The sequence below is a fragment of the Aedes aegypti genome, chromosome 3 (genome assembly GCF_002204515.2).
Source record: "Aedes aegypti strain LVP_AGWG chromosome 3, AaegL5.0 Primary Assembly, whole genome shotgun sequence".
Classification (NCBI taxonomy): Eukaryota; Metazoa; Arthropoda; class Insecta; order Diptera; family Culicidae; genus Aedes; species Aedes aegypti.
Window position 1 is genome coordinate 308,773,843 of NC_035109.1, and position 14,022 is coordinate 308,787,864.

The window sequence follows — 14,022 nt, forward strand, 5'->3', positions numbered from 1 at the left end:
TTGAGAAAAATTCAGGGTCGCCTATTTTCTCAGAAAACTAAGTTGGAAATTATTTGTTTTCCCCTGACACTACTTACTTTGAAAAATCATAACTCAAGAACGAAGCATCATAGAAACAAAGTTTTTTTTTATGAAAATGATAGCAAATATTCTCAGGAATAAAATAAATAAATGGAAAAAGTTTTCCAAAAAATTTTCCACCGTTGAGAAAATTCGTAAAGAAAAGCCGGAAAAAACTAAGTTCCAATTAGTGGAAAACTTTCAAAAATATATTTTTGAGAAGGTGATTTCATAAGCTAAAATAAAAATGCATTTCAAAAATTTCAGCGATTAAAGCTTATGAAATTATCTTCACAAAAATATTTTTTTGAAAATTTTCCACGAGTTGGAGCATAGTTTTTCCGGCCTTTCATTACGAATTTTCTCAACGATGAAAAAATTTGTGGAAAAGTTTTTCAAAGTTAATATTTTTTTTTATTCCTGAGAAAATTTGTTTTCCTTTTCATAAAAAAACTTTGTTTCTATGATGCTTCGTTCTTGAGTTATGATTTTTCAAAGTAAGTAGTGTCAGGGGAAAACAAAAAATTTCCAACTGAGTTTTCCGAGAAAATAGGCGACCCTGAATTTTTCTCATTTCAGTCGTCGCGCTGTTGTATTTTGTACAACAGTGGTGAAAAAACCTCGCTTACCGTACACGGCATCAGCGTGGTGGTTCGGACGGCGTCGAACCGCGCGACGCCTGAAAGGTTAAAGAAACCCAAAACGACAATGTTGATGGAAATTCTTTTGAAGACATCTCTGTAGAGATAACTGGTTAAATTCTTGAAGATGTCCTAGGCAAAATTTCTGCAGGACCTACATTTTTTCCTAGAAATTTAGAAAGGGAAGTTTATGAGGAATTTCTAGTGGAATCTCTGGAGTTTTCCTCAGATAAATGCCGGGATAAATTCATAGAGGTATTTAGAATAAAATTATTGGAAAAATTCCATAGAATCGCTGTTATAGAACTGAGTGAAATTAAGAAACAAACTGAAGGACTATGAACTATGAAACATACCTAAATTAATGAACGATGAAAGTTCTGGAGAAAATAAAGAAAAATATGAATTACGTGATGGCATGGCACCAAACAAAATCATAGTGTCTTTGTAATAGGCTGTCTAATATTCACGTAAGACGAATTTGGTGGTAACTCGACCGCACTCCTCTTATAGCAAGATTCTTTATATGAATTGAATTGAAAACAATTTGTACATGGATTTGTGTAACACGGAATCTGGAACTCGAACCGCTCTCATAAACTGTAACGTAATTAATTGACGGCCCTCAATGGTAGATAGGAGAAAAACATTTTTGTTCGATATTTTGAACAATCTGACAAAATCGGGATGAGACAACATGAAAAGCAAGTTTCTTAGGATTTTGAAAGCATTCTCAATGAAGAAAACGTTTTCGACTATTTCTGGGAGACTGATTGGTAAAATTAGGAAAAAGTGGGGCCTTCCTTAGCCGAGTGGTTAGAGTCCACGGCTACAAAGCAAAGCCATGCTGAAGAAGTCAGGGTTCGATTCCCGGTCGGTCCAGGATCTTTTCGTTATTGAAATTTCCTTGACTTCCCTGGACATAGAGTATAATCGTACCTGCCACACGATATACGAATGCAAAAATCGCAACTTTGGCAAAGAAAGCTCTCAGTTAATAACTGTGGAAGTGCTCTTAGAACACTGAGTAGCCGGTTCTGTCCCAGTGGGGACGTTATTGCCAAGAAGAAGAAGAAGGAGGAGGAGAAGAAGAAGAATAAGTAGAATAATAAGAAGAATAAGAATGATCAATGATTCCGAAGCTCCTTTCCTGATGTGGTACTAATGAACTACAGTCGCCTCTCCACATCTCGATATCGAAGGGACTATCGAGATAGGGAAAGATCGAGACAAAGAACATTAATTTAATGAACACTAGATTGAAAATCACTCCGTTACTAAGAAAATAGTAAACAAACAAACTTCATGTCGTGTTTCCAAATCGTTTCGAATCGCTTAAATCTGGTCTAGTAACCTTTGATAATGTTCATATCGACAAATAGAGAGAAAATTGGGAACGAAAAATCAACAGGGCTACATCGAGATATGGAGATATCGAGATAAGAAGGATATCGAGATATGGACAGTGGACAGGGAGAGATATCGAGATGTAGAACATCGAGATGTGGAGAGTCAACTGTACATAGAATATCTAATATCGAAACATTGGACCAATTCTATATAAATAAAAATGGAGTTGTGTTTGTATGTCACTAAACGGCTTGGAAACGGAAGAACGGGTTGAAGTAAGTTTTTCACTGTTGCACTCGACGTGACGGTGCGATGAGAAAGTTTGAGATAGTCTCAGGATTAAACGGAAAAAACGGGAGAAGACTAATGTGTCATTATGGGGGATTCCATGACGTTTTACAACAGCCTTCTTTATGGCAAAACAAAGTTTGTCGGGACCACTAGTGTCGAATAAAATTATTAATCATATAAGACAAAAACTGTTGCAATCTTCTATTGCCACGACAAATGTTTTATATATTTAGGTTAAGTTCATTGGTTTCGGGTCATTTGGCCGAATGCCATTTGACCGAATGCCGTATGGCCAAACGCCATTAAGCCGAATGCCGTTTGGCCGAATTTGAAAACAGTAGTGAACTACAATTAGCACGAATTTTGTAATTAATTTCAAAGCTGAATTTCAAAGAACAGTTTAGAGGAACATCCTAGATGTAAGCAATTATTCACTTCAATGCTAGCGGAAATAGCCAGCATAGGTTTTCGCATCGCATTTGTAGTCAGCTTTTGCGGTTACTAAAACTGTTTACGACTCATTCGTCCTTCTGTCGGTTTGCTTCAATCATTCTGATCATACTTAGTAAATTAATTAATTCAAAGCAATTACAAGTTAGTATTTACCGAGTCGTCCGGTTTACTGATATACGCAATCAACGGCGCAGATTTCAGTTAACACTTTGTAATATTAATCTTGGTGGAGAATGACATCTCATCTAAGTTATCCCTTGTGCTATAAAATATATGCTCTTAATAAAACGCTTTATGAACGTTATAAGACTTAATTCCAATAACTATGAAAAATATTTAAATATGAAAGAACAGCATATGATCATAAGAAGGAAAAGTCTCTTATACAGTTTTAAGCAAATGTACTGCAAATAATTGTTATATCAGTATTGCCGTGTGCATTTGAAACGCAAATATCAAATGCGGGAACACCAAATGCGGTAAGATTTTCTAAAAGAAATGCGATGTCAAAGATTGATTTTTCATGCTAGGTCGGCGGTGATTTTGGAAAACGTTGCTAGGTGTCCTTTGATTGTTTTGTTTTACCGCATTTGGAGGACGTTTAGTCAAAATTTGCATCTGAAATGCAAACAGCAATATAACTATAAAGAACTGCCGATGATTTAAAGAAGGTAAAATTTCCTTTGAAAATATATGCTTAATTATTGCCAATAATAATGAAACCAGTACAAATCGAAAGAAAACCCTATGTTTGAAAGAAGGAAAAATTTCTGATGAAAATATAAAAAAAAAACATCAAACCCAAGCACACCGTTGGCAATCCAGAGCTTAGAGTCTCGACGCGAGTTCACAACTTCGTCCTGAATAAACGGATCGTATTAATTACATATGCTCTTGGAGCATTTTTATATCGACAAACATGACATCCCGCCTCATCGTAAAGATCAACAAATTAATAAATTGATCAGTTATTGGGCTACACATCAGTGTAAAAAAAGGATTTTTTTGCCCGTAATCCGGCCAAACGGCATTAGAACAATTGACCCGTTCGGCCAAATGGCGTTCGGCCAAACGACGTTCGGCCAAATGGCCGGACACCAAGTTCAATGACAAGCAATTTTTTTTCTCTCAAAAGCAAGTAAATTCAATACACCTGCAAACATTCTGAATTGCTACGGCAAATGAGATGTAGGGGGAGATCCCCCAGTGCCGGACAGCACCCAATACCGGACAAAGTTGAAACATTGAGAAATCATGGTCCAATCAAGATGGTGTATTAGTAGAAAAGAAAGCTATTATGTAGACTAATGTTTGCGTAGAATAACACATCCCGTAATCCGGGGTAACATTGATCAGCGGGGTAGAATTGATCGCAATGACCCTCTTCGTAAAAAGCTCGAATCAACATTTGTTGATGAAATATTTTCAATGCATGAATGGCGATTCTCTTTCTTCTAATCATGAGCTAATAAACAATAAGGTTTTTGCGAAAATAAAGTTGTGTTCATGCTTAAATTTTTCAACTTTTGTAAACAATGATTTTCATGATTATGGATGACACCATAAAAGAATCATGTCTCACATGGGTTCTGTAAACGATATGAGCAAGAGAAATGCGGTTGTTACTAAAAATAACATCGCCGAAAACGACTCCGTTGTCAAAATTTTCATAAATATGTTCAATAAAACATAATTCACAAATTATTATAAAGCGTGAAGAATTTCCTTAGGAAATTGCATACATTTAGGCGTATTCCACAATTCAAGGTGTTTTTAATTTTAAAATAACTCAAAAAGTAAATGACTTATAAGAGTTTGACCTTCATATTCGGCTTCAGGGACCATGATTTTAGTAAGTAATGATATTTTCAATATTACCGAACGATGTTTTCATGGTGTGATCAATGTTACCCCATACAGGTCGGACTCGATTATCCGGAGTATCGATTTTTTTTTCACTCCGGATAATCGAATTTTCCGGATAATCGAATCACTAAGAAAAAAATTGAAATCTTCGATAAAAGAAGTTAAATATTATCTTTTTTCATTGTTTTATTTATATGATGCGGTGGCGTAGCCAAAAATTATTTCTAGGAACAGTAGGGGTCTTCTCAAGAAAAAAAAATACCTTCAAAACTGGAAAACCATTCATATTATATAGTGCAATACCAAATTATCTCAGATTTATGCATAAAAATTTTAAAGCAAGAACATCAAAAAACAAATTCCGCATAATCGAGTCTAAAATTCCGGATAATCGAATCCCGGATAATCGAGTCCCCGGATAATCGAGTCTCCGGATAATCGAGTCCGACCTGTATCAGCAAAATCAAAAACTCACTCAAAACATTTTTTTAAACATGCTTTAAACTTTCAGAAAACAAAATACAGTACATAAACACGAACAATGGGTGGCAGTACTTGTTTTAAAAATATAAAATTTGCAACACATGCATTTTCAAATCAAATGTTTAAGAGAAATTCAAAAAAATGATCAATGTTACCCCGGATTACGGTCCTTGAAATATGCATCCCTTTTTAAAAAAGTAGAAAAGTTTGAAAATCTTTAAAAAATTGACGTATCTTCTTAATTTTGAGCCTATTTAGTAAGTATTTTGAATATGAAAAAATTCTTTGGATCCCGCAAGCATGATCGAACATAATCCTAATTTGATATTATGAATGTGTTTTGTACCATAATTGAAGTAAATATGGACAAATTACAATTTTGGTTAAGCACCTCCTGTCCCTCAGTTTTGGACAGCTTGATTTGTTATATGATATCTTAGTAATTATTGCATCAGTGTCTCAAAATACTTTCATTTTTCATGGGTTCCGTCGACCATGGTATCAAACATGCAATAAAATTAAGAAGAACGAACATTCATAACAACATCGTAAAATGTGCTATTTTTCATCATATATGAAAGAGGTTTTTGATAGGCATCTTGCAAACTAAGAAAAACTCAAATTATTTTTGTAAATGTTGCAATTGCATTGAATATGTAATTATAAACTATTTCTACAGTGTACACATTCAATGATGTTCAAATTTACAGAATTCGAGGCACTTCCAGATCGTGTCCGGTATTGGGTGCCACCTTTCAAGATCGATCAATTTGGTACTTAAACACATCATCAAAACACAATGTCAAAATTCATATTTATATTTTCAAATATCTTTTTGTACACTATAAAAATGATAATATTTATCATAAATGGGTAACACGAGTCCATAAAATCAATATTTTTCGAATTATGAATTCAGTAGCTTAAGTGTCCGGTACTGGGGGATCTCCCACTAAAATGTTGTTAACAAAATGTTGATAACAGCTGATAAGTTTTACCGAAAATCGGACGAGAAAATGTTTTTACAGTCGTCAAAGTGAAAAAAAAAAAATTACCCGTTTCGATATCCAGTTATATACGAATATTAATTTAATATTCGGAAATGTAATAGTGAAAAGTGAAAAATGAAAAAGTGATTTGGTTGATTTGTGTCCTCAGTACTGAGAAACAGTTGGTTTTTGGCTGCCCCGTGTTCACCGAACCATCCGGAAGTTAGTTGAAGTGAAGTTGATTTGAGAGAATCAATCCGGTGAGTTTGTTCCAGTATGATACTTTTTCTTTTGTAAGCCTTCCGGCCCGTTTTTGCGTTCCGGGTCGTGGATCTTCTGGTCGTTTCTTTTGTTCAGATTGCGCGTTCTGCCCGGATAGGTGTTATGCAACTAACAATCGGTTGTGGGTGCTTATTAATCGTTCGATGACCCTGGAGGGATCGATTCTGCTTTTCGTAGAATTCTGTGTGTGTTCAACATCAACATGTGTGTTGGTGCATCATCCGCCAATTTGCAGCCGCTGTCGCAAAAACTTGACCTTGAAAAAAGGGGACACGCAACACAAAACACTGCCTATCGGGTGTAATCGCAATTCCAACACTCACGTATTAAAATTTATACTAGAACATCGAAACGCGAAACCGAAACAAAACGTGGAGCGAATTCAAAAACCATTCTGCTTTTCGTAGAATTCTGAGCAGAAAAAACCGACTGTGTTAACCTCGGGTGTTTAGTTCGAACACGCTTCCTTTCTTTTGAAATGTTTGAAATGTTTATTTTTACAATCTGGAGGGATCAGTTTTACTGGCTATTGAGCAAAAAATATTACTGCAAAATCGACAATCATTACGCGAAATACTATTTATACAATGAATAAACTATTGTTTTCTCTTTTGACTGCCGGCATTCAAAAGATTAAAATGAAAACACTTGAACAACAAATGCTCACGGTCTATCGCCAGCTTTTTAGGCGAATCCTGATCATATACCTTCCCCAACCTCCAACTCCGTAGCACTAAAGAGGGTGTTGTTGAGTCGGTGGCCTCTCATTAAGTAAGTGCTACATAAACAATTCCTTCCCCTATCCCAAGTTATGGTAAAGACGGACGTGGCCGGGAATAGCGATATTCATGCTTTTAGTATTCTTGTTTATGATTTGAACAAGGTATACTCCCCTGGGCCCAGATAGCCGTAGCGGTAAACGCGCAGCTATTCAGCAAGACCAAGCTGTGGGTCGTGGGTTCGAATCCCACCGGTCGACGATCTTTTCGGGTTGGAAATTTTCTCGACTTCCCAGGGCATAAAGTATCATCGTACCTGCCACACGATATACGCATGCAAAAAATGGTCATTGGCATAGTAAGCTCTCAGTTAATAACTGAGGATAATTGTGCTCATAAGAACACAAAGCTGAGATGCAGGCTCTGTCCCAGGGGGGACGTTATTCCAGAAAGAAGAAGATACTCCCCTGCCTTGTTCCTGAAAGCAGTCAGGATGAGATTATTGAAAAGAAACATGAATGTTGCTAGTATCCAATCTACGAAGTATACCTTAACTACGCTAAAGCTAACGCTATAACAGCTTAATTAAGTTTTACCAAACTGTGATGACAGATTGTGCTTAAACAGAACACATAGATAAGATTTTGATGTAATATTTAAATTGATAGTATGAAAGGGCTTAAAAAAACAAGAATCAAATCACGTTGCTGGCTTTTGCTCACTATGAAAAATAAATGTTCTCCATAGTTTAACTTTTCTTTCAAAAATGGTGCATAGGTTGTGTATTATAATCGTTTTTGCATGAAATTCATAAATCAATTTCTAAGGTCACTCGAATATATCTCTCTCCCTGGTGGAAATCCTAGCTACCCCCATGTCTCAAATTGTTGGATTATCGTCGTTGACGATATTGGATCCCAGAAGTTGTATACTGCGGAATTCCATCACTTTGGGAGACACACTCGAGGCGGCACAGAAAAAACTTTCCATTCTTCGATGATACCCTACATTTCTCTCTACATATGTACAAACCATTCGGGCGATTTGATGTGGAAAAATAAAGAAAGCCATACTTACGAGTAAAGGAACACGAACTTGACGATGTAGAAGGTTTTCTCCTTCTCGTTGTCCCAAGTGGACACACACTGTGTGAAGAGCTTGATGTCGAAGCGTAGTTTTTTCCGCCGGGTCGTCAGCACCAGGAACTCCGGAAGGTCTGCAACGAGGGAAAGAATCACACTTGAAGTGTTGCCACAGGGATGAAAACTCGATTCTCGAGTGCCAATGTGTCCGGATGTGGAAAATACTGGGATATAATGTGTCCGGGGGAAAATGGTCAAATCATTGAGCTAACTGTTGTTAGAAGTTATCTGTATGAGTGATCGCGTAAGTACGCTCCGGTGCTGGAGAATGGCTTTCCTGATTGACAATGTTCAGAAACGGAAACGAAAATTCATGCTGATTCGAGTTGATATGGGTTTAATGTAGAGTAAAGTGGGGCAAAAGTACAAGTGGGCAATAGTTTCATTTTAGGATTCCTAGCTCAATTCAAAACATGTTATGGTGCTATCAAGTTAGAAACTACCACTCCATATATTATAGAAATCGATTGATATTTGGCAAAGTGGATGTGAAAATTTTTATTTTCGTCGAACTCTATTGCATAAAAAAATAAAATCTTATTTTATGTTTTATGTAAGTGCTTTTTAATACTTATTATAAGGTGCTTTGAGGTGTATACTCGCTATGTCTAAACCAGCAGATTATGCAAATCGAATATACCTCGGATTTTTTTTGCTAGAGTTCAACAATTGGGTTATATTTTCATAATCGAAAGGTTTTAAAATATTCCATCGGTGAAATTTTGTTTTTTTCCACTTTTTAATTATTTTTCCATATACAGACTATGTAAATCAAGATTGTACCCCGTTTGGCATAAAGTCGTATGGCATAATGATAGACTTAAAATAAATATCGGCATTTTTCAAGCTTTTACCGAGATCAACACCACCGAGCCCATAGCAAAAAAGATTGGTAGGTTCTGAACAAGCGTGGTGTTCACTCAGAGATTTTTCAAGCTAAGAATTTCAAAAATTGTTGTGATGTTAGAGAGCATTACTAAATAAAACTCGTGACGGGTCTCTAACTCTCTACATCTCAGAACAATTTTTGAGCTTGTTGCGATATACATATTTGAAAACAGTAAATTGGCAAAGAAATTTCGCAGTTATTCATCAACGGAACGCTCATAGAATATTTCGCTGCAGTTCAAGCTCTGTTTCAGTTTGGACGTAACACTCGATGAATGAAATGAATGAAAATTACTTGATAAAATATGGATTTTTTTTTTGCAAAATATCAAAAGCTCTAATCCAAAGATCTATCAATGCGACTTAATGCAAAAATATCCTATATACGAGAGCAGATTATTTTTCGTTTTAAATTTTTAAGGTGAAGATGAATCGATGCCACACCTCAAATTTTCAAGAGCACAAATCTGGAGAACCAAACATCTGTTTGAGTTGAAAACTTAATCGAATGGTCACTAGCAGGTTGGGACCAATTGATTAAGTTTTCAGGCCAAACGGGTGTTCGGTTCTCCAGATTTGTGCTCTTGAAAATTTGAGGTTTGGCTTCGATTCATCTTCACTTTAAGGCTCAAACACAAAAATCTTTTCACATCATAGGTCAATTGAACAACACATCTTTAAATGAAAATATTTGTGGCAAAACTTTTCAACGGTTCAATATGAAGTCTAATTTTGGAAGTGTACATCAAAAACACCGTCTATTATCGAGAGAAGGGAAAATTTTTTATAGAAATAATATTTTTTCCAGCATATCTCGGAAGGAGATCGTTTGCCCTAAAAAAAGTATATGTTGTATATTGGCAGGTTCGAAAGTTATAATCAGTCTAACAACACATCTGGCGAGAATTAATAAAACAGCATAATATAAAAATGGTTAACATTTAGCTTCACTAAATAATAACATTTGAAACAGTATAAATATAAAGAACAGCTTATTTTTAAAAGAAGGCAAAATTTATAATTAAACCAATAGAAGAATGGACGCCAAAAATTATTGCGGCATAATAAAACGAAAAGACATAAAAAAGTGCGTTCAGAACCATCGAAGTAATTGTGGTACTTCCCCCCGAATGACTGGTTTCCCCGAAAAGTGGTGACGAGAAAGAACGATAAACAGTCAAAAGAAGGAAGTATTCTACACATGTTCGCAAAAATGCTGAGGAAGGTAAAACTCGGAAGAAACGCCAATTAAATAAAGAAGGGTGCATATTAGATGGTCAGTTCGTTCAACACCCTGATATGCACACTTAAATTATTTTACGGATTCCTGTAAAAATCTCAACAGCTGAACAGTTCGGTGAAATAAATTAACGGAGTACGGTAAATTTTTACAGTATTCGGTGAAAACCCACCGGAATCCGTAAAATTTCGACGGAATTACGGTGTTTTATTTCACCGAACTGTTCAGCTGTTGAGATTACGGTGAAATTCACCGTAAGAGCTTAGTGTGTGTATAAAGTTACGGCAATCATGAGTGCTAAAAACTTTTCGGGGAAGAGGGCTAGTCGGAGAAACGGGATATTTGGGGAACATGCGATCGGGGAAAAGTAGCACAACCCATCGAAGTAACTGCAGTAATCGATTTCTCTTATCACTGATAATTTGAGCAGATCAATGTTATCGATTGCCGCCCTTTTGTCAGTTGGAAGCAAAAAAATACTTAAACAATATAGCTCCAAAGAACAGCCTATGCATAAAAAAGGAGAAATTTATTGAAATTTTGAATCAACAGTTTTCATACCTATGATTATGGTTACATCACATTAAGAAAAAAAAATAGAACAATAAAAAGAAGGGTAAATTAGTGCTGAATATATAAAAATCTTCAATGCAAAATTTTTTTCCCCTAGCGAAATTCAAAAGAAGGGTAATTTCTGGATCAGAAAGTTTCAATAGAGAAGAAAAGAAGCGAAACATTGAGAAATTCTTGGTTTGAGACTCATTATGCCAAACGACTATTATGCCAAACGAACATTATGCCAAACGACTTTATGCCAATTGACCACTATGCCAAACGACTTTATGCCAAATGACCTACCACCGTAAAAATTTACCCCTTTTGGCATAAAGTCGTTTGGCATAAGGTCATTTGGCATAAAGCCGTTTGGCATAAAGTCGTTTGGCATAATGGTTGTTTGGAATAATGGCCGTTTGGAATAATGGTCGTTTGGCATAATGATTGACTTAGAATGAATATAGGCATGTTCGAAGCTTTTATCGAGATCAGCACCACCGAGCCCATAGGAAAACAAATTCGTGGGTTCTCGATAAGCGTGGTGGTTGTTCAAAGTAATTCCAAGCTATGAATGTCAAAAATCGTAGTTTCTTCACATCCCAAAACAGCTTGTTGCGATATACATATTTGAAAATAGTAAATTGGTAAAGAAAGTTTGCAGTTATTAATAAAAGGAACGCTCATAGAATATTTCGCTGCAGATCAAGCTCTGTTCCAGTTTGGACGTAACACTTAATGAAAATTTCTTGGTAAAAAAAAGAGAAAATTTATTTGCAAAATATTAAATCTCCTATCCAAAGATCCATTATTGCAGCATAATGCAAGAAAAGCCTATCAATTTTCGATTGAAATGTTTAAGGCTCTAACGCACAGCATAGCTCAAATGAACAACACATTTTTGATAGAAAATATCTGTGGCAAAACTTTGGAACGATTCAATATAAACTTTAATTTTGGAATTGTACATCAAAACATTATCTACCTACTATCGAAAGAAGGGAAAATTTGTGATTGAAATAATATTTTTTCCAGCATATCTCGAAAGGAAAATATGTTGAATATTGGCAGGTTCTAAATTATTTATCATTCTAACAGAACGTCTTGCAAGAATTGATAAAACTGCAAAATATAAAAAAGTCACCATTTTAAAACAAATTTAAAATAGTATAAATATAAAGAACAGCCTATTTTTAAAAAGAAGGCAAAATTTATGATTAAACCATTAGAAGATTTGACGCCAAAAATTAATGCGGTATAATGAAACGAGAGGACCGTAAGACCCGCCAATCTAATAAATAAGGGTGCATATCAGATGGCCAGTTCGTTCACTACTCTGAAATGTATAAAGTTACAACAATTATGAGTGCACAAAACTTTTCGGGGAAGTGGGCTATTTGGGGAACTGGCATTCAGGGAATAGTAGCACAACCCATCGAAGTAACTGCAGTAATCGATTTCTCTTTTTTGCTGATAACTTGAGCAGATCAATGTTATCGATTGCCGCTCTTTTGTCAGTTGGAAGCAAAAAACAAATTCTAAAAAATATGGCTTCAAAGAACAGCCTATGCATAAAAGAAGGTGAAATTTATTAAAATTCAAATCAATAGTTTTATACCTATAATTATGATTACATAATATTTAGAAAAAAAATAGTTATGCTTTAGTTTATTCAAGAGTATATGATTGTTGAATAAAGTGACATTGACATTGTATCAATTGACTCCACAACAAGCCTGATGTCATCAGATATATTCAATACAAACGTAATAACCAATGTCATCTTAAGAAATTCTTGATTTCAGACTCATTATGCCAAACGACTATTATGCCAAACGATCATTATGCCAAAAGACTTTATGCCAAATGACCATTATGCCAAACGACTTTATGCCGAATGACCTACCACCGTTGAGATGCTTCCAATAAAAGTTCTTGCTGGCTTGTTAATAATATTCACAACAGTACAATGAATGAAGTATTGTTCGAAATCCAATTACTAGACTTGAAAGATTTCTTCAAAATCAAGCTTTCGATCATAATCTTCGACATTTTCGCCAAGATTTTTTCCCAAAGAAAGACAAGCTGCTTAGAATAATTTCATGAACCTGTAATAAGCATTTTAGAAGCCAACTGAAGGCCGTTGCAGTAGTTCGTTAAAATTTCGCCAGTCTATGAAAGTCTTGTCAGATCAAGAATCTTTGCAGAAATCTTTATAGGATCACTACGGCAGTAATTAGTCAAACTTATGCTAATAAATTCGAGAAGATTGGCATGATTATTTATAGGCATAGAAAATTTTCAAATTTCTTCAATTCCCTCAATAGTTCGCTAAGAAACTTTCAAGAAATTTTCCGGGATTCTCGCCAGGTTGCTGAATAACCTGCCAATGGTTAAGCTAAAACTATGTCAGGAATTTTTTTATGAAACGAGATTAGGTTAGTTGTCAGACTTGAAAAAAATATCATGGAAAGTCAGTGAGGTACAATTGGGATTGTAATCTCTTATTGGTAGAAAAACATTGCAAGTATTGATCAGTCATTGTGTACATAAAAAATATGAATAAGTCTATTTTTCATATTCGTTATGCAAAAAATCTGGGGCTAGGCAAAACAAAAGATGTAGAGATTCCTTGAAATTTTTTATCAATCATGAAAAATAACACATGATGGCTTCGCGGACCCCCTGAGAAGTCGACAAGGCCCTCTAGGGGTCTGCGGACCACCGGTTGAGAAACCCTAATTTAGGCCTCGAAATTGAAGATTAACTAAAACATTGCTAGCCCTTGAGCAAGGTTGCGTATCATCACAACGAAACGAAAATCGCTGTGTTGCTCCATCGTCGGAGATGGAGAAGTACTACAAGGTAGCAGTTCTCTTTTCGTACGCAAGAGCTTCTCTCTCGCGAAAGGGAAACCATCATTCTGTTTTTTGCATCTTTCACATTCTCCTGCTGCTCTTTGAGTTACCGCCGTTGGCGAACCGAACATGCGTCACTCAGCGTGCTGCTCGTTATTGCATGATTTTTACTATGACCGATCTACCCGATGACTCCTTATGGAAGAGT

The 14,022-nt window shown here is 35.6% G+C and overlaps 1 protein-coding gene across 2 annotated transcripts in view; it reads right to left on the reverse strand.

The window, feature by feature from the left end:
- LOC5575216 (orexin receptor type 2) overlaps positions 1-14,022 on the reverse strand; it is a 641,361-nt gene that overhangs the window by 91,143 nt on the left and 536,196 nt on the right. For both annotated transcript variants that reach the window (XM_021850013.1, XM_021850012.1), the window contains exon 7: positions 8,212-8,350. In XM_021850013.1, the coding sequence (XP_021705705.1) occupies positions 8,212-8,350 (139 nt within the window). The remainder of the gene's footprint in view (positions 1-8,211; positions 8,351-14,022) is intronic.